Source organism: Anolis carolinensis, chromosome 4 (assembly GCF_035594765.1).
Source record: "Anolis carolinensis isolate JA03-04 chromosome 4, rAnoCar3.1.pri, whole genome shotgun sequence".
Lineage (NCBI taxonomy): Eukaryota > Metazoa > Chordata > Lepidosauria > Squamata > Dactyloidae > Anolis > Anolis carolinensis.
The window spans coordinates 201,864,771-201,884,792 of NC_085844.1; the positions used below are offsets into that span (position 1 = coordinate 201,864,771).

General features: G+C 37.9%; 1 protein-coding gene across 1 annotated transcript in view; it reads left to right on the forward strand.

Moving 5' to 3' along the window:
* LOC107983170 (complement receptor type 1) overlaps positions 1–20,022 on the forward strand; it is a 116,142-nt gene that overhangs the window by 5,864 nt on the left and 90,256 nt on the right. The window contains exons 2-9 of the mRNA XM_062979778.1: positions 527–712; positions 1,442–1,532; positions 1,852–1,937; positions 4,103–4,303; positions 6,358–6,540; positions 8,805–8,876; positions 15,713–15,748; positions 16,878–16,907. Coding sequence (XP_062835848.1) covers positions 527–712; positions 1,442–1,532; positions 1,852–1,937; positions 4,103–4,303; positions 6,358–6,540; positions 8,805–8,876; positions 15,713–15,748; positions 16,878–16,907 — 885 coding nt within the window. The remainder of the gene's footprint in view (positions 1–526; positions 713–1,441; positions 1,533–1,851; positions 1,938–4,102; positions 4,304–6,357; positions 6,541–8,804; positions 8,877–15,712; positions 15,749–16,877; positions 16,908–20,022) is intronic.

The window sequence follows — 20,022 nt, forward strand, 5'->3', positions numbered from 1 at the left end:
GCATAGTGATATTTATCTAATATAGAGGCACTCACTTTCAACCGCAAAAATGAATGGCATGTATCTATTGTTCCCATGAAGTCAGAACAGGTAGGGCAGCAGAAGAGCAGAGGGACAGTTGGACACGGTAGGCTGTTGGAGCTGGCAAAGGTTCATAAATGCCTAGTAAGAGGAAACAGTTGGTAAAGACTATGAATAGAGGTTCATAAGTAAAATAAAGGGAGCTATTGGGAAAACTAATCTGAACGAGAAAAGTGGAAGAAAACAGAAGAGTAGAAATATAAAATATGGTATACAGTAGAATAATACAAAAAGAGCTTTTTAAAAATTCACCCATTTGAATCCTGTCAATATATAAAACAAGTAATTCAGAATTTTTAAAATCTGCATGATAAACTCCAAAATCTGGCAAGAACATGGTCCCTTCAAGATACTAGGATAAGACTGGGTTATCCAGAGTTCTGTGATCCTAACCCTTTATCTATCCACCCCTCTTCAAAAAACCCTTTTTTGTTTTTATCTGCAGGGGACTGCGGTGCTCCTCCAGTGCAGCTCCGTGCAACTTTGCAGGCTGAAGAACCAAGAGACTCCTACCCTGTTGGAACTATTCTGCGGTATAAGTGTATCCCTGGTTATCAATATATCACAATAAACCCTACTATTAAGTGTCTTGACAATTCAGAATGGTCAACAGCTCCTACATTTTGTGAAGGTAAGTATCTTTGTGTTCTGCCTTTGCAAATAACATTGGACTTTTGTGAAATGTTGGCACAAACATCCAAACGTCTCTGAAAGTTTCAGCATTTTTCTTTCTGTTACTTATTTTGTGAATTCGAAAATTGCAAGCGTGCTCAAATAAACAATTTTATATATTTAGTGAATATATAAAGCTGGTTAATCATACTAAATGATTTGCTTACTTATGCCTCAGCATTTTGCCCATGGACTGAAAAAGGTCCAAATTCTTCAGAAAGTTTAAGGAAAAAAATCAGTGTTTTTTTTTTTTTTGGAGTTTTATAAAAAATGATAAACCAGTAGTAGTAGTTAAACCTAATAATAAAATCAGGTAGTAGTGTGACAATTCCAGCCCATGCCATTTATTCAGTGATAGTGAATAGCCGACTAAACATTAATTTAAGAGAAAAACCTCCTACTAATAAAGCAAAAGTGGAACTGAATGTAGAGTTAAACTTTAAAGTTTAAAATGTATCATTACATACCAAGAATTCACAAGAACTGTTAATAAAACTTGCTACTGGAGGCTCACAGGATAGCAGTGAAACATTACTTCCTTGAAAATACAGTATATCTAGCCAGATTCTCTTTCTGAAAGGTTACTAGCTTGTGAAATATATTTTATTTCTATATATCTGAAATAGATCTGTAAGCATGTTTGTCCTGTTCTAAGAGTTAGGACAGCTAATTCTAATTCTCCTTTTAGAAAAGAGTTGTAAGGCTCCAACTGTGGAGAATGGTGGAATAAGAGGTGACCTTCAGTTTGGTGCAACTATAACCTATTTCTGTGACCCAGGGTGAGTACAGGTAATTTGTCGCAATTCATAGGATTGATACCCACATGTTAATTCTTAAAATATTTATAGATAGTACTAAACCTTTAGCAACATTTATTTACACCCATTTACAGCCAACCTAAAGGAAAAAAATACTTCCAAAACAACTTGCATTTAATGTGTACCTTTTCTAAACTGTTAGTTTGATCATTGTACATTTCTATAAGGGGCCCTTAGAGCAATAGATAATCTCAATAAATCTACCAGGTAGGAAACATGTATTTGTGCACTGTTTATTTTATGTCCTTTATTTTAAAATGTAAGATCTCTCTTTCCTTAGGTACAAACCACAAGGAGCGACGACTGCTCGTTGTATTTTGTTCAATGATAATGTTCGGTGGGATACAGACCCTCCATTGTGTGACAGTAAGATTTCTATTTCTTTTATCTTGCTCATGTTTATCTTAGTACATTTCAATATTGTAGATCATTTTGCCAACCTAGGCTTTTAAATAAATCAGTACCTATTATAGAATACTACTCTGTATGTCTACAAAGTTGTTTTGATGCCTGAAAGCATAAATGAAAAGCAACTGGAAGCCTCCATAGTTCTTCTATATACTCTTCCCTATTCCAATGGCATATTATGGACTAAGGCAGAATTCAATTCGGAGAGATTTTTTAAAATTTCCCCCCAAAGTTGATGGTTACTTATTTCCAAGTAACACAGTGCTGGAAGACAGTTATGTGATAGAATGGCAATTTGTTCAAAGTATCTTAATTGGGCACAGTCTACTTTTGTCTTTACTATTTCTAGGAAATAAATTCACTAAAAACAATTCTTGAATAGATGGGTCTGTGCTACGGCATGTTGGTGTAAAGACCATTTATAGCTGGGGCAGTGCCAAAAATCATAACCTTGGTCTTGGAGTAATTGAGTAGAATTTTATATTTTGACCTGCATTTAGTTACATTTTTCATTTTTTTCCCAGAAGGGTTTCTGCGAGATTCCCTTATTTATTTTGCCAGGTCTCTTTCGCCAGCCCTGCATTCTGTGTCAAACCAGCCATATTCTGCAAATGGAATATTTTTGTCTGTAGATGTCATTACAGAAGGTCTAATCTCTTTTATAATTTGTTGAGAGATACCTAAATTTTCTGCTGACTTATTACAGAGTTGTTGATGTATGCTTGTCAAATAGTTACTATGTAATTTCTCTTTGATAGTGCTATTCATTCTATCCCAGGTAAGGTACAAGCCAAGCCCAATAGGCTCCCTGACATAATAGTTGCCAAGTACTTGGTGATGCTTGCAGTCTGTCAGGCAGGAAGGTAGTGTGTTGAAATAATCCAAATATTGTTTGCCAATAGAACATTAGAGGAACAAACAGCTTTGGATAGAGCTAGAGAGAAACCAATATTTTTGTATCCTATATATATCCAGACAAATTAATAAAGATACTGACCTTCAAATAGTCATCATCATCATAAAAAATATTTGTTACCCACCTCTCACCCCCTTGTGGTGTCTTCCAACTCTGTATTGGTTGCATACTGCAAGTTGATTCTGGTGTGAGGCACTTGAAGTTGCCAACTTCTGGTCAAAGGAAATTTAGCATAATGCCAAGTTTTTAACTTTGTGGTTTTGATGCATTATAACTGTTATCATTTTGCTTCTGACACGATAAATAAATAACTCTATTATTCTAAGTAGTCGTTTGTAATCACAATAATAACAATAATAATACATTTGATTTGTTACCCGCTTCTCCTAACAGCTTGAGGCAGGGCACAAACACAGCCAAAATAATTGAAAGTAAAATACATATTTTAAAACACATGGTACAAAGATTAAAGTTCAGTAGTAATACAATACAAATTGAAGTTTCTTGTTTTAAAGTTGACTGGATAGGCCTGCTGAAATGGACAGGTCTTCACTTCTGGCTTGGATGCTCAGGGTTGGACTGGATGGTCCTTGTGGTCTCTTCCAAGTCTGTGATTATAGCTCTTCTAGCAGGTCCTTCCACAGTCATGAGGCAACCGATAAAAAGGGTGACAGTTGGTAGTCAGGTTCTGGCTGGCTGGAGTAAACACCCCCAGAGGATCCAAATGTTTGGGGCGGATTGTACGGGAAAAGGTGATCCTGTGGGTAACCTGGACTCAAACCATGTAGGGCAGTGGTTCTCAACTTGTGGGCCCCCAGGTGTTTTGGCCTACAAATCCCAGAAATTCCAGCCAGTTTATCAGATGTTAGGATTTCTGGGAGTTGAAGGTCCAAACATCTAGGGACCCACAGGTTGAGAAGCACTGATGTAGAGCTTTAAAGCTTATAACTAACACTTTGTACTTTGCCCAAAAATGAATTAATAACCGGGGGGTGACTTAAGGATAGGTGTAATATGCTCACTCCTGGATGTTTCTGTAACCAACCTGGCTGACATGTTTTTAAACAAATTGGAGTTTCCAAACTTGCACATTGCAGATGTCCAACCATGAGGTTACCAACATGTGCACTACTATTTGGTATCAAAAATTGATCTAAAAAGCATTATAATGTGTGTTTGAACTACTAAGGCTATTTCTCTTTTATAGGAATCCAGTGTGTACGTCCTCCCATTATTAATAATGGAAGGCACAATGGGAATATATATGAAGATGTTTATACTGTTGGCACCGTGGTAACGTACACTTGTGACAAAAACTTTTCCCTCATTAGAAACGCAAGCATTACCTGTGTAGTTGCAAAAGATAATGAAAATGGAATGTGGGATTACCCTGCACCTGAGTGTAAAGGTGATGGATTAATATCTTAATTAATTAGTGATATTGCAGTTGACTGTGCTGGGGATGTTTTTATTTAATTGTATGGTTGCTTTTATTTAAAGTTCTCTTGTTTAAGTCTTCAGTACTATTTAATTTTACATGGCTTCTAATTATGCAAGAATTAGTGTAGTACTTTTAATGTTGCATTGATTGGCATTTTATAATTTTATAATTGGGTTTATATGTACTTACTTGTTCATTCTGTATGCAAAAGGCCCATGGTCTCAGCATTAAATAAAGTTGATTGATAATATCTTATGTGAGATCACTTTCACTGCACAGAAAATATTGGAATAAAATTATTGCCAGATTTAATAGGGCAATCCACCAACTCTAAGCCTCCCTTGGTTTCACTGGGACTGCAAACAATGCAGCAGAAGTAGTGAGGATACCCCACAAGATGTGATACTTCTTTTAAGTGCATAATCTTGGCTTTTGTGTCTGATAGAGCAGGCATGATGAATATAATAGAAAAGCTTTCCTTCTTGCAATACAGCAGCAATAAAAATCAAAAAGTGGTTGTCATCCTATGGAGATGGGTTGGGAGAGTCCCTGATTCTTAAGAGCATTTTATGCAGTAATTAAGCAAGGGGCATCTTCCTTTGGGATGAAATCATTACAGTATAAAATAACATAGGCCTATCATGCTGTAACTTAAGGTGACATGTAGAAATGCAGCAACAGCATTACTAACTTGCATAGGTACCTTGAAAAGGCATATTTTAATGGCAATAACTGGTAGGTAAAAAGTGTCAAGTGATGATACTTTAGTGATCCAGTTAAGTTGTGAACTGGTAGAGATATAGCTCCTAAATCAATTTAAAGTTGATGGAGAGGCTGGGGAGGCTATTTCACAGACCAATGTGAGAAATGTTTGTGGGAAGAGATGGAATCATTGCTTTATGTGTATCAAATTTAAAATTAGAAGTAAAGTCCTTGCTTCTCTTGCAGCTAGTGGGATACCTCATACTGACTTAGTGGTCAAACTTATTACTTAAAGCTACCTAGTCCTACTCAAAGTGTTAGTTCACGGACTAGTGCTGCACTATAAGCTGTGGTGTATCATATGTGACAGGAAAGAAAGAGGCCAATGTAGCCAGTGGGCACAAAGAGGAGATTGGTCCCTAACATATACTGAGAAGGTGTGGCAGACACACACATCACACTTTATCCATTAAACAGCTTGAGAAATGCTGATGCATGGAAGCTTGGAAGCAATGTGATGTAGCACCTAAAAAGCCAATTACTGTATATTTTGGGCTGCATCAAAAGAAGTATAAATCAAGGGAAGTCATGGTGCCCCTTCATTCTGCTTTGGTCAGATCTCACCTGGAATACTGTGTCCATTTCTGTACACCACAATTCAAGAAAAATAGTGACAAGCTGGAACATGTCCAGAGGAGGGCAACTAAAAAGATCAAAGGTCTGGAGACCATGCCCTATCAGAAGCGACTTAAAGAGCTTGGTATGTTTAGCTTGCTGAAGAGAAGGTTGAGAGGACACATGATAGCCATGTTTTAATACATCAAAATATAGCATAAGGAAGAGGAAGCAGGCTTGTTTTCTTCTGCCCTGGAGACTAGGAGTTTAAGGAATGGATTCAAATTGCAGGAAAGGAGATTTTGAATGTTCTGAATATTAGGAAGATCTTCCTGACCATGAGCGCTGTTCAACAGTAGAACTCTCTGCCTCAAAGCGTAGTGAAGACTCCTCCTTTGGAGACGTTTAAGCAGAGGTTGGATGGCCATCTGTCAGGGATGTTTGATTGTGCTTTTCCTGCATAGCAGGGGGTTGGAATGGATGGCCCCTGTGGTCTCTTCCAACTCTTATGCTTTTATATGTTTGTGGATGCTGTAGCTTTCATTAATTCACTTAATGAAAATGAAACTGATTCCATGCAGTGTCTGTTAAAAACAAGCACTACTCATTGCATTTCATTATAGTTGCAAGTGGGTTATTTTCAGGTTCCAGGAGCAGATCTGATACAAACACTTTCTTATTCATTGCTTCTTTTATCTTTCCAGTTGTTGAGTGTAGCAGACCACAAATTGAAAATGGAAGGCTAACAAGTCCATTTCAGCCTACGTACATGTATAACCACCAACTGCAGTTTGTGTGCAATCCTGGCTACACTCTGAAGGGAAGTGAGTTTGTTACATGCAATGCTAAAAGTGAATGGGATCCTCGACTTCCAGAGTGTAATATAGGTAAATATTTTACTAATTTTTAGTATGCTATACTATATTTTACTATACTATATTTTATATATTTCATACAAGCTTGGTGCATATGAATGCTAAACTATCTGCCTTTGCAGAGCTAGATTGGATGGACAACTTCCTGAGGCCCAGGGGCTTCATATAGGTGCCTCCGGACCCAGGAACTTCTACTCCATAGTATTCTCTTGTTCTTAATCCAAAATCTCTTCATACTCTCTGGCAGTACAAGAAAAATTTTGTATGACCTCTGCCCAAGCTGTTTTAGGTCAAGGAGGCTTTCTTTTTAAAAAGAAAAAAAAACCCCAAGAAGTAACCTGGTTTTCAAAACAGTTTCCAATAGGTTGTCGACAGCTTTCATGGCTGGAATCATAGGGTTCTTGTGTGTTTTCCAGGCTGTATGGCCATGTTCCAGAAGTATTCTCTCTTGACGTTTCGCCCACATTTATGGCAGGCATCCTCAAAGGTTGTGAGGATGCCTGTTGTTCAACATCTTTATTAATGACTTAGACGAAGGGTTAGAAGGCACGATCATCAAGTTTGCAGACGACACCAAACTAGGAGGGATAGCCAGCACTCCAGAAGAAAGGAGCAGAATTCAAAACGATCTTGACAGACTAGAGAGATGGGCCGAAACTAACAAAATGAAGTTCAACAGGGACAAATGCAATATACTTCACTTCGGCAGAAAAAATGGAATGCAAAGATACAGAATGGGGGACACCTGGCTAGACAGCAGTACATGTGAAAAAGATCTTGGAGTCCTTGTGGACAACAAGTTAAACATGAGCCAGCAATGTGATGTGGCTGCTAAGAAAGCCAACGGGATTCTGGCCTGCATCAATAGGGGTATAGCATCTAGATCCAGGGAAGTTATGCTCCCCCTCTATTCTGCCTTGGTCAGACCACATCTGGAATACTGTGTCCAATTCTGGGCACCACAGTTGAAGGGAGATGTTGACAAGCTGGAAAGCGTCCAGAGGAGGGCAACTAAAATGATCAAAGGTCTGGAGAACAAGCCCTATGAGGAGAGGCTTAAAGAGCTGGGCATGTTTAGCCTGCAGAAGAGAAGGCTGAGAGGAGACATGATAGCCATGTACAAATATGTGAAGGGAAGTCATAGGGAGGAGGGAGCAAGCTTGTTTTCTGCTGCCCTGCAGACTAGGACACGGAACAATGGCTTCAAACTACAGGAAAGGAGATTTCACCTGAACATCAGGAAGAACTTCCTCACAGTGAGGGCTGTCCGGCAGTGGAACTCTCTTCCCCGGACTGTGGTGGAGGCTCCTCCTTTGGAGCCTTTTGAGCAGAGGCTGGATGGCCATATGTCGGGGGTGCTTTAAATGCGATTTCCTGCTTCTTGGCAGGGGGTTGGACTGGATGGCCCATGAGGTCTCTTCCAACTCTACTATTCTCTCACAATTTTGGCTCCTAGTTTTGCATTCCAATCACCTCTAATTGTCAATATGTCCTGCATTGATGTTTGATCACTTTCCTTCTACTCAGCACAGAATCTTTTAATGTGTCTCTCTTCTGCTTCTCTAGTTGGAGCATGGTCATATTGATTACCTTTATTTCTAAAAGCACTTTACTTTTAAACTCTTCGAAACAGAAAAATAAAAGCATCCTAAAATCTTCCATTTTGGAAGTAGTTAGCAAATATTACTCTATACAACAAAAATAATATTACTGTTCTGTTAACTGTCCAAGCTTTTAAAGTTTAAAAAGTCTGATGTTGCCATACTGTTGTCATTGTTAGTAGCCCCAAGTTGACCTTAACTGAGAAAGTTCCAAGTCACTCTGTTATCAGCATCCCTTCTCAGGACTTCCAGACTCAAGTCTGACCTCCCCAAATATTAATATGTAATTAACATTAGTTCTTAAAACTTTGAGTTATATTAGTTGATTTTTAAGATGAATAGACGGATGGGTAAAGGGATAGATACACAAACGGATTATGGTTCTACAGATCACCCAGTTTTATAACACTCCATAGAATTAAATCAATACTGAATTTAAAATCAATATTAAAGTATTTATTTTCTGAACCATGTGCATCAGTTGCAGTTTGAAGTAAGCCAGCTCCCATAACTATAATTTGTAGTTTAAACATTTAGAAATACTTTAACAGTGTCCCACAAGAAATCATCTTGTGAGAATCTGTTATTAATGATAGCTCATAGGGATTTTGCTGACTTTTGAATGTGAAAAGAAGTCACTAATCTGAAAATCTGTACTTGTCTCTTGTTACACAGTACAGCCAGAAAAGCCAACCATAAGACCAGGCCCTAGCCCAACAACAACAGAAACCATTACCAAAGAAACTGGTAAAGAATTGCATTTAATACTTATATTGATGTATTTTTGGTTTTTTATGGAAATTATGTACAGGAATATCTCAGCTAAGGAAATAGATATGTCTCAAAGCATTTAACAAAAAAATCGGTGACTTTGTCCTAAATTATATGGAAGAAATAGGGCTAGCAAATAAAGCAAACATTTTACTCAAAATTAGCAATATGTAGGTATGGTCAGGTAATTCTTGAATAGGTGAACAAAAATATTTTGAACTTTTTGCAAGGATTCTCTTAAATTACATCCAGTGATAATTTTTTTCCACCAGCCACAAGTTTTCTTTTTTTAAAGTAATTGTTATTGAGGGAAAATATATTTACATAAAATAAAATGCTCGTGAGAGCCGGGTATTTGGGGAGGGGAAAACAGGGCAGAGAGGAAAATGGGGAACACTAAGAAGAAAGAAAAAGAGAGGGAGGGAGGGGTGGGGAAGGAAATAGGTGAAAAAATAGGATGGGAAAGGGTAGTATTGACTTCCAATCTTCTCCACTAAATGTTTGTCATTGATATTTCCACTATGTCTCTTCCTTTTTTATTTGTATGCCATCTCCAATTTTGCGTTATGTCCATTTTTTCTTTCTTTTTCCCTGCTTCTTGTCAATTATATTACAGTAGAGTCTCACTTATCCAAGCTAAACGGGCCGGCAGAAGCTTGGATATGCGAATATCTTGGATAATACGGAGGGATTAAGGAAAAGCCTATTAAACATCAAATTAGGTTATGATTTTACAAATTAAGCACCAAAACATCATGTTATACAACAAATTTGACAGAAAAAGCAGTTCAATACACAGTAATGTTATGTTGTCATTACTGTATTTACGAATTTAACACCAAAATATCACGATATACTGCTGTATCTTCATTTTTTCTTGTTTGAGGTAGTCTTTAAATGTAGTCCAGTCTGTAGTTCTGATCTCCATACCTTGATATTTCTTCAGATGTTATATAAGACGGTCTATATAATAATACACCATTACTAATATTACAATATAGTGTTATAGTACAATATGGAAATATATAATGTTTATATTATGCTATACAAATAATATAATATATTGCATGTACATATGACTTGTAAGCCACCCTGAGTCCCCTTCGGGGTGAGACGGGCGGAATATAAATGTTGCTAGGTAAAAGGTAAAGGTTTTCCCCTGACGTTAAGTCCAGTCATGTTTGACTCTGGGGGTTGTGCTCATCTCCATTTCTAAGCCGAAGAGCCGGTGTTGTCCGTAGACACCTCCAAGGTCATGTGGCCGGCATGACTGCATGGAGCGCCATTACCTTCCCGCCGGAGCGGTACCTATTGATCTCACATTGGCACGTTTTCGAACTGCTAGGTTGGCAGGAGCTGGAGCTAACAGCGGCCTCTCCCGCCGCTCCCGGGGATTGAACCTGGGACCTTTCGGTCTCCAGCTCATTTATTTATGTTGCTAATAAATAAATAAATAAATAAATTCATTATATCCACCATTTTCATTAGCCACTCTTCTTTCGTTGGGATTTCTTTCTTTTCCCCCCCATTTTCTTGCATTCATTATTTTTGCTGCAGTGACTAGATAATTGAATATAATTTCTTGATTTCTATCTAAGTTCATGTCAGTCATTCTCAGCAGAAAATATTCAGGTTTCAATTGGAACTTTGTTTTCAATCTATCCTTTATTGTTTTATGTATTTGTCTCCAGATTTCTTTTACTGTCTTAAAGTTCCACCACATGTGGTAAAACGAGCCAACTTGTGTCTCACACTTCCATCATTTTGCCGAGATGTTTTTATAACACTTTGCTATTTTTTTGGGTGTAATGTACCATTGGTACATCATTTTGTATCAGTTCTCTTTAGGGTAATATAATTTTAATTTGTCATTCCAATTTTTACCCATTCTTCCATTTTTATTGAATGTCCGATGTTCGCTGCCCATTTGATCATGCAGTTCTTCACCTGTTCTGTCCCCGTAGACCATTTCAGTAATACTTCCCATATTTTTGTAATTTCCTTCTTTTCGTCTCATAGTAATTTGTCCCAAATTGATTATCTTCAAAGCCAATTCATTTATCTTAATTATAATATTATTTTATTTGTCTATATTGAAATCATGAGACTTTTTATAAGATTGGTGATTTCTTCTTGTGATTTCAAAACTACCTGACCATTATGTGTATTCAACATTTCTTTATAGGTTGACCAGTTTCTCCAACCATGTTCTTGTTTATTTAGGGCTTCAAGTGTGACACCCATTGTGGTGCTTTTTGATAGAATTTACTTCTGTATTTTTCCCAAATTTTTATTAACATTGTTTAATTTTGACCAGTCCTTAATCCAAAGAAGCCCACATGCCTCGTGGTATAGTCTCAAATCTGGGAGGCCGAAACCTCCTCTTTTCATATGTTAAGTTTGTAGATTTTATTCTAGGTTTCTTCCCTCACCAGATGAATTTTGTAATATCTTTATTCCATTTTTTAAACAGCTGTAATTTCCTATTATAGGGATGGTTTGAAATAAAAATAATAGTTTCGGTAGTACATTCATTTTAATTGTCAAAATTCTTCCAATTAATGATAAATTTAGATGTTTCCAGTTCTCAATGGTTTTCCATTTTGCTTCATAGTTATTCTTTAGAAGTTGGGTATTTTTAACTGTTATTGTCACTTTGAGATATTTTATTTTATTTGTAATTTCCATTCCTATTAGTTCTTTTAGTTGTAATTTTTTTGCCAAAATCTTAGTTTTCTTCTTATTAATCTTCAATCCTGATAAATTGCCGAATTCTTCTATTTTTTAATCCATTTTATATCTTTACCAGTTGTTCTTCTATAAAACATATTAAGTCATCTGCGAGCGCTCTTATTTTTTATGATTGTTTTCTTATCTTAGCTCCCATTAATTCGTTGTCTTCTCGTATAGCGTTAAGTAAAATTTCCAAAGACATGAATAATGAGGGAAAGAGGACATCCATGTCTTGTTCCTTTCTTTATTTCAAAACTCTTTGCCTCTTGGTTATTTATTATTATTCTAGCCTCTTATTGGTTGTAGATTGCCTTTATTGCATTGATGAACTGTGCTAACCATTTGCCTGGTTTATTGGCATTTTGGAAGTATTTATCCATTTCCTGCATTTAGAGTATAAGGAAATCCCAATTTAAATTATAGAATGCCTTCTCAGCATCCAATGCGAGTATGGCACATTCTTTCTGGTTATTCTTTTCATAATATTCTATTATATCTATTACCGTTCTTACATTGTCCTTTATGTTTCGTTTCGGAAGGAAGCCTGTTTGCTCTTCTTTTATCCAGTCTGTCAGGAATAGCTTTAGTCTCTCTGCTAAAACATTAGTACATATTTTATAATCAATGTTTAGGAGTGAGATTGGTTTGTAGTTTTTCACATCAAAGGGGTCAGTACCTTCTTTATAGATCATTGTGATGTTGACGTTCTTCCATGAATCAGGGATTTTCCTGTCTTTCATAGTTTGGTTCATTATTCTTTTCACCACAGTAATTATTTCTGATTGAAATAATTTGTAACAAATGCTGTAAATCCATTTGGGACTGGTGCTTTCGAAATGACAGAGACCTTTCATGGCAGGTGATATTCTGTAATCTTAGTGGAATGATACTAAGATGGATATAAATAATGAGGACACCTGTATATTTTAAAGCTATACATTTCTCCTGCAGATTTCTTGGCTGTGTGAGAAAGCAAGACTGAAATACTGTAGTAGTTGGTACTGGGATACAATAATGCTGTAGAATGAATGCTAAAGGAAACAAATGTACATAATATTACAGGAAAGCTTTAGAGAGAAACAGAAGCATCTGTTAATGGTGTGTCATTAATATGAATTATGTAAAGAAAATATTGGTTCTATAGAAAGGGCAAAGTGCACACATGCACACAGGCGTTTTCAAATATACTCGGATACCCACCCCCCACCCCAATTCAGGCAAAAATTAAGTTTTTCTACTGCTAGAATCCTTCATGATTAAAGCTTTTATGTTTAGCCAGGCTCTGTGTGTGTGTGTGTGTGTGTGTGTGTGTGTGTGTGTGTGTGTTGGGGAAGGGCTGACAAGTTTCCCCTTACCAAAAACCTTGAAACTGAAAATGCACAGTCACCCACATCTTGATTCATTGTTTGGTATGTCATATTTCTGTCCTTCCCTCCTGTCCTGGCATGTTTTGATACTTTCAGGCTTGATACAATTTGCAGCAGATACTAGGGATGAAAATGTGACCCCAGCCCTCTCAAAGTTGCCCACTTCTGCCCTAGGATAGTCACATCGTGGTGTCCTTGTCGCCCCCATCTCTATTTTGTTTGGTTTTTAAGTTGTATCATAGCCTGGTAACATTCAGTAAAGCAAAGTTTAGACTTCAGCAATCTGGTCCTTTTTCCTTTCTTCAGGATGCCTCATGGGAACCAGAGGCATTTGTGGGAAAGGAACAGGGCAGGGAGGATTTTGCTTTCCAGTCTGACTAGCTAAAATGCCTTTTTTTAAAAGGGGGAGGGGCTCCTACTGTTTTGGAAGGCAGCAGGAAGCATCTTGTGGGCAAAGGAGATAAGAAACCTAAAACTTGGAAAACCTGGTTATCCTCCTCCCTTTTTTCTTGTTTGTTTTATACTAGCTTGGGGACTTGGTGATGCCCGGGTTATTTGAAAAAGGCATTGTTTGTTTTTGGATGTTAGGTATTCTCAGTTTGGTGTGAGTAAACTACAATTCCCAGAATCATGGGTCAAACCTCCCCGAACTCTGCCAGTATTCAAAGTTGGCCATTTTAAGACTGTGTGCCAAGTTTTGTGCAGATACGTCATTGTCTGGCTGCAGCGCTCTCTGAATAAGAGTGAACTACTGTTTCCAGATTCCAAGGGAAATCACGCCCAAACCCCACCTGTATTCACACTTGGCCATGTTTATTTATTTACAACATTTTTACCCTGCTTTTCTCACCCATAAGGACTCGTGTTGAGTCTGTGTGCCAAGTTTGGTCCAGATCCATTGTTGGCTGGGTTCAGTGATCTGTGGATAAGGGACAACTTCAACTTCCAGATTCCCAGGGCAATCTCCCCGAAACCCTGCTAATCTTCACAGTTGGCCATGTTGGGTCTGTGTGCCGAGTTTGGTCCAGATCCGTGATTGGGCGGGTTCAGTGCTCTGGATGCAGGTGAACTACAACTCCCAAAATCAAAGCCAATTCCCACCAACTCCTTTGGTATGTTCAGTTGGTCATGGGGGCTTTTCTATGCCAAGTTTGGTCCCGGTCCATTGTCAATGGGGATCACTGTATCTCTGGATGCAGGTGAACTACAACTCCTAAATTAGAGGTTAATTCTCACAGTTCACAGTGCTCTCTGGATGTAGGTGAACTATAATTCCTATAAATCAAGGTGAATTTTCCCAAAGCCCTACTGCATTTTTGTTGGTTATGGGGGTTCTGTGTGCTAAGTTAGGCCCAGGGCCATCGTTGGTGGGGTTCAGAGTGCTCTTTGATTGCAGGTGAACTATACATCCCAGTACCTACAATTCCAAAATGTCCAGGTCAATTCCATCAAAATCCACCAGTATTCAAATGTGGGTATATTGAGTATGCATGCCAAGTTTAGTCCAGATCCATTATTGTTTGGGTTCATAGTGCGCTCTGGATGTAAGTGAACTACAAATCCCTCTAAAGACCTCCAGTATTTTTTGTTGGTCATGGGGGTTCTGTGTGCCAAGTTAGGTCCAGGTCCATCTTTGATAGAGTTCAGAGTGTCTAGTACCTACAATCCCAGTCCCTACAATGACTATAAATCTAGGTGAATTCCTCCCAAATCCCTCCAGTATGTTCTGTTGGTCATGGGGATTCTGCGTGCCAAATGTGGGCCAGGTCCATAATTGAAGGGGGTCATAGTGCTCTGAATTGATGCACGGTGAACTACAACTTCCATGCTGTTGAGTCAGTCCCCCAAACCACTCCAGTTTGTTCAGTTGCTGATGAATTCCTCTCTGTTTGCTTTGTGCATTAGGAAAGAGTAGGAAAGGGTTAAGGGAGAGGCAGGGTCATGCAAATTCCACACCAGTGGAGAACCCTGGGGTGCCTACCTGTGGTGAAGGAAACATGTAAAATCTAGGATGAAATGATCCCTGAATGAAAGCATTCCTTGGATGGTGGGCCATAGTGTTTTGGGAAGACATTGGCAGGGTTTCGGCTACATGTTCATTCATGGAGCTTGCTGTAACCTGCAATATCAGTGGCGGGAGGTTCATAGGTGTCTCCTGAGTGCTGGGAGTTGTAGAGGCGGGAGGTTGTCTGTGTAAATAGACACCTCTTCCACATACACACATACAGATTTTCACTTTTATTATGTGTATAGATTTCTTGTTTTCAACTCCAGTCAACCTTGGCAGTGCATTTTTGAATGAGCGGGTGGAGGGCATTATATTGCCTTGCAGTAAAGCTGAGGAGACTCATTGCTTGCTCAAACATAACTAAGTCATTAATAGAAGGCTTTTATAATCTAAAAGCTGTTCTTAGTGCTGACTGTTCCTTTTTGACACTTCCCAAATAAGAAAATTAATGAATTGTGAGAAATTATACGACAAAAGGCTTTGTGCTTTTTGCTTCTTTATGCTACTTTCTCCGATGTCTCTTTTTCTTTTCGGTATCTTTTTTCATTTCGTTTGACTTTGTCTGTGCATAACTTTTGCATCTTTTTCTTCATATGGAAACTTCAGTTTTCTTTCCAGTTGTTTTTTTTTAAAACAATGTCTATAGCATTTTTCGCAAATTCCAAAATAGTAATATATTTTTTAAAAACCTCTCTTTCATACAGAATCAACACAGCATCCAGATCCTGAAGATAAACCAGGTAAGGCAGCAACCCAATAATCTGACTTTGAATTTCTCATAGACAAAATAGTGCAGCCACTGGCAGGGGCCATTCAATTTCTATATCTCTTGCTTCACCTTGAAACTCCTGCATACCATGACATTTGACATGCTCATTGTATTTATCTGGATAAATAATTGTACTTGGTTTGCTGTAACCCCACAGAAGTCCCACTACCCTTCTAGATTTAAGATTGACTTTTATAAAAGCCTGGTAGTATTATAGACATTTATAGGCTTTGATCTGTTCCTGTTTTGTTTAGTTCATTAATGTATGTAGATGAGTGACAGATTTTTCTTGGCCTCAAACGATGCAAGAAAGATCTCTCCAGCTAAGGGTCATTTTCAAGTTGATTAAGACAGCTTATCTTGTTCAAACAGTTCATGAATGCTGTATCGGTTGCCTTTCCCTCATTAGTAAAGAAGTTCAGGCAGTCTCAAGTTACAAACATCTGACTTACACGCAAATCACAGTTAATAATGGGGATGAGACAACAGGAAGTGAGAGAAATCCATCCCTCAGAAAGGAAATCGTCCCCTGAAAGAGTTATCATGGGGAAAATGTGTCTCCACTGAAGCTTTCTCCCCAATCTTTGTTTCCACAACAAGCCAATTTTTTCAAAATCCAATTGTCACAGGGACAGAAAGTGAGACGACATCTTCTGAACAGAGGACAGGCAGCAAAAGAAACACCACAGGGGTGTTAACCCTTTTCTATGCTATCCAAAGCACATTTGACTGGAGTTATGCTTAAAAATGTACCTGTTCTGACTTACAGACAAATTCAGCTTAAGAACAAACCTACAGATCCTATCTTTTTCATAAGTTGGGCACTGCCTCTACTGTGATTTTTGAAAGGGCTCTAAAATTTCTGCAAAACTAATAATAAAACTAATTTTGTTTTCTAACCAAAACTAACCATTATCTTTTTTTAAGACACCACATCAAGATTGTGGAAGTAAATCTGAATTGTTATATTTTTCTAATAGCAACAAAGCCAATGCCTAGGTTCTAACTAGAGAGAGAGAGTGAGAGATGACATTTCTCTGGTGCTGACCATAGCTTGAAACATAAGATCTAAATTTCTTATTTTTCCTCTTTCACTTTAGGAAGTAATACAGTTCTGGGAATTGTTCTTGGTAAGTAATTTTTGAGTGAGATATTTCAATAGATAGCTATTGTCATTGTTATGTTTTATTTAGTAGATTTATACCATTTCTTTCTCCCAGGCTGAGATCCAAGATACTAAACAAAGAGCAGTTGATGATGAGTGTCACTGAAGGAAACTGGGTTTTTTATTTTTTAAAATCTGAGTTTCAAGGTTAATATACACTTGCCTATTTGCAAACTTACTGAATCCAACATTATAGAATTCCTTGAGTGATTTTAATGTATCTAGAACATTATTGAAAAACTGTGAATACTGTGTGTGTGTATACACATACACATATCTGCGTCCAGTTCTGGGCACCACAATTCAAGAAGGATATTGAGAAACTGGAAGGAGTCCAGAGAAGGGCACTTAAATTGACCAAAGCTTTGGAAGCCAAACACTATGAGGATCAGCTTAGGGATCTGGGTTTGTCTAGCTTAGAAAGGAGAAGGTTGAGAGAGGACATGATACCCATGTTTAAATATCTAAAATGATTTCATATTTGGAAGAGAGCAAACGTGTTTTCTGCTGCTGCAGAGACTACGACATGGAGCAACAGATTCAAACTACAGGAAGCATTAACTTCCTGACAGTGAGAGTTGTTTGACAGTGAAATATGCTGCCTTGGAATCTGGTGGAGGCTCCTTCTCTGGAGATTTTCAAGCAGAGGCTGGATGGCCATCTGTCAGAAGGGCTTTGATTGTGATTTCTTGCATGATGTTTGGACTTGCTCTTGTGGTCTCCCAATTCTGTGATTCTGTATCTTTTTTTCTGAGATGCTTGCACTTCAGATGATTCCTATCTGCTGTGAAGGCAACATGTATCAGATGCTATAAACAGAATTAAAAGAGGAAACCTTTGGCAAAATTCAGGTGCTAAATCAGAGTTGAATTTCAGTATCTGTCAGTCTGGTTCCTGAAAAAATGCATGGTTCTGCCACCAAGTTACTTTGAGAAGTTATATATACTTTATGATACAGTTTTAACCTGCTTGGAGGATTTGTCTCAAGTCTGTGTTGGAGCTCTGTCTGTAAAGAACCTTTTTTTTTTTTTGCTGTGTAATTTTTTATTAGTCATTTCAATTTTTTATTTCTAGAGGGTATGGTAGGGAAAAGGGAGCAGCTAAGATACTCGTGATAGTGTTAGTAAATGAAATCTTAATAAACATCTAATAAATCGATGAGGGGGAGGAAAGTGGTATAGAGGGCAAGGGGAAAAACATTATATAACATTCTATTGCGTTACATCCAGTTCTTGGTCTCTGTTACCCAAACACTCATTACTTGTGATACTAAAGTTTTGCAAGTTTGATATATCCTCTATATCAAAAAGAGGAATATTATTATCTTCTATTAAATTTAATAATCATCTCTTCCTGAACCATCTTCTTGTGTTTTCTATCTTGCTTCATATTTGTTTTCTTCTCTTTTTTTCTTCTTAAAATATCTTCTTGGTTATTTGTTAATTTATTTCTTTTAATGTTCTTGTTCAGTTTTGTTTATTGCCAAACTTAATCTAAAAATTAATTGAATTAATCTGTTTGTCGGTAGGTTAGTATTTATGTGTACAAAATATACTATATCACTATCATTCTTCCCCCTCTGTAAAGAATCTTAATAGTACATTGTGCTCTGTCTGAACAATACAAAGGTTAATTTTTTTCAGCACACTGAGTTTCTTTCTGTTTTTCCTTCAAGGAGTTTTAGCTGCTGTTATAGTTGTGATTGCTGGATTTGTTCTGTATAGCAAACAACTACTTTGCTTCAAAAAGGGGTGAGTGCTGAGGTATGATATTCTCTTCCTTGTAACTTCTTTCAGATTCTGTGAACTGGCATATGTGTCTGCTTTCCTGTGTCTTATAAGTTCTCTTCTGTTCTTCAGTTATTGGTACATTAAAACTGATATATTCTAACCTCTATGTAAATGGTTGGGACTTTGGAAATGCCATACCTTTGTGAATGTAAATTAAAGTGTTGTTCCTAAACTAATCCAGCAATAATTTCATATGGTCTCCTATCCATAGGCACTTAGTTGTAAATACTTAACACCATAATGTTTTCATGTAATCAGCATACTTTTCAGTTCTTTACAAAAGCATATTGATATAATGCAGGCATGGGTAAATTTCCGCCCTCCTACCGGCTGTTGGAGTTGAAGTCCAAAACACCTGGTGGGCCAAAGTTTGCCAGTGCCTGATCTAGAGACATTCATTTCAAAATTTAGAATCATAGAATAGTAGAGTTGGAAGAGACCACATGGGCCATCTAGTCCAACCCCCTGCTAAGAAGCAGGAAATCGCATTCAAAGCACCCCCGACAGATGGCCATCCAGCCTCTGCTTAAAAGCCTCCAAGGAAGGAGCCTCCACCACGGCCCCGGGGAGAGAGTTCCACTGTCGAACAGCTCTCACAGTGAGGAAGTTCTTCCTGATGTTCAGGTGGAATCTCCTTTCCTGTAGTTTGAAGCCATTGTTCCGTGTCCTAGTCTGCAGGGCAGCAGAAAACAAGCTTGCTCCCTCTTCCCTATGACTTCCCTTCACATATTTGTACATGGCTATCATGTCTCCTCTCAGCCTTCTCTTCTGCAGGCTAAACATGCCCAGCTCTTTAAGCCGCTCCTCATAGGGCTTGTTCTCCAGACCCTTAATCATTTTAGTCGCCCTCCTCTGGACGCTTTCCAGCTTGTCAACATTTGTCTTTTTTATAGGAAAAGTGACACCCCTCCTAGTCCTTCAAAACCTTACCATGCAGTATCACGTAAAGAGGTGGAAATGGAAGAAACATGAAGCTATAAGGCCTGAATGTGCTTGCACTGGATTTCTGCCATAAACTCTTAGCACCTGCTGGCTTCCTGCTGATGATCAACTATCAATTATTTCCTTGAGAACTGGAAGTGGAAATTCAGTGAAGAAACCTAGTGAAGCTATTTTGAAAATTATTGACATTGACTATACCAATTAAGATGTTTGGAGTGGGAAATAATGTTTGGACTTAAGAAAGACTTTGCTCTTTTGCGCACAATGCTTCTGCATAGAACAGTACTTCTACCCTTGCAGATTTTTTATTATTATTATTATTTTTGGCACAAGACTCTAATAGAGACC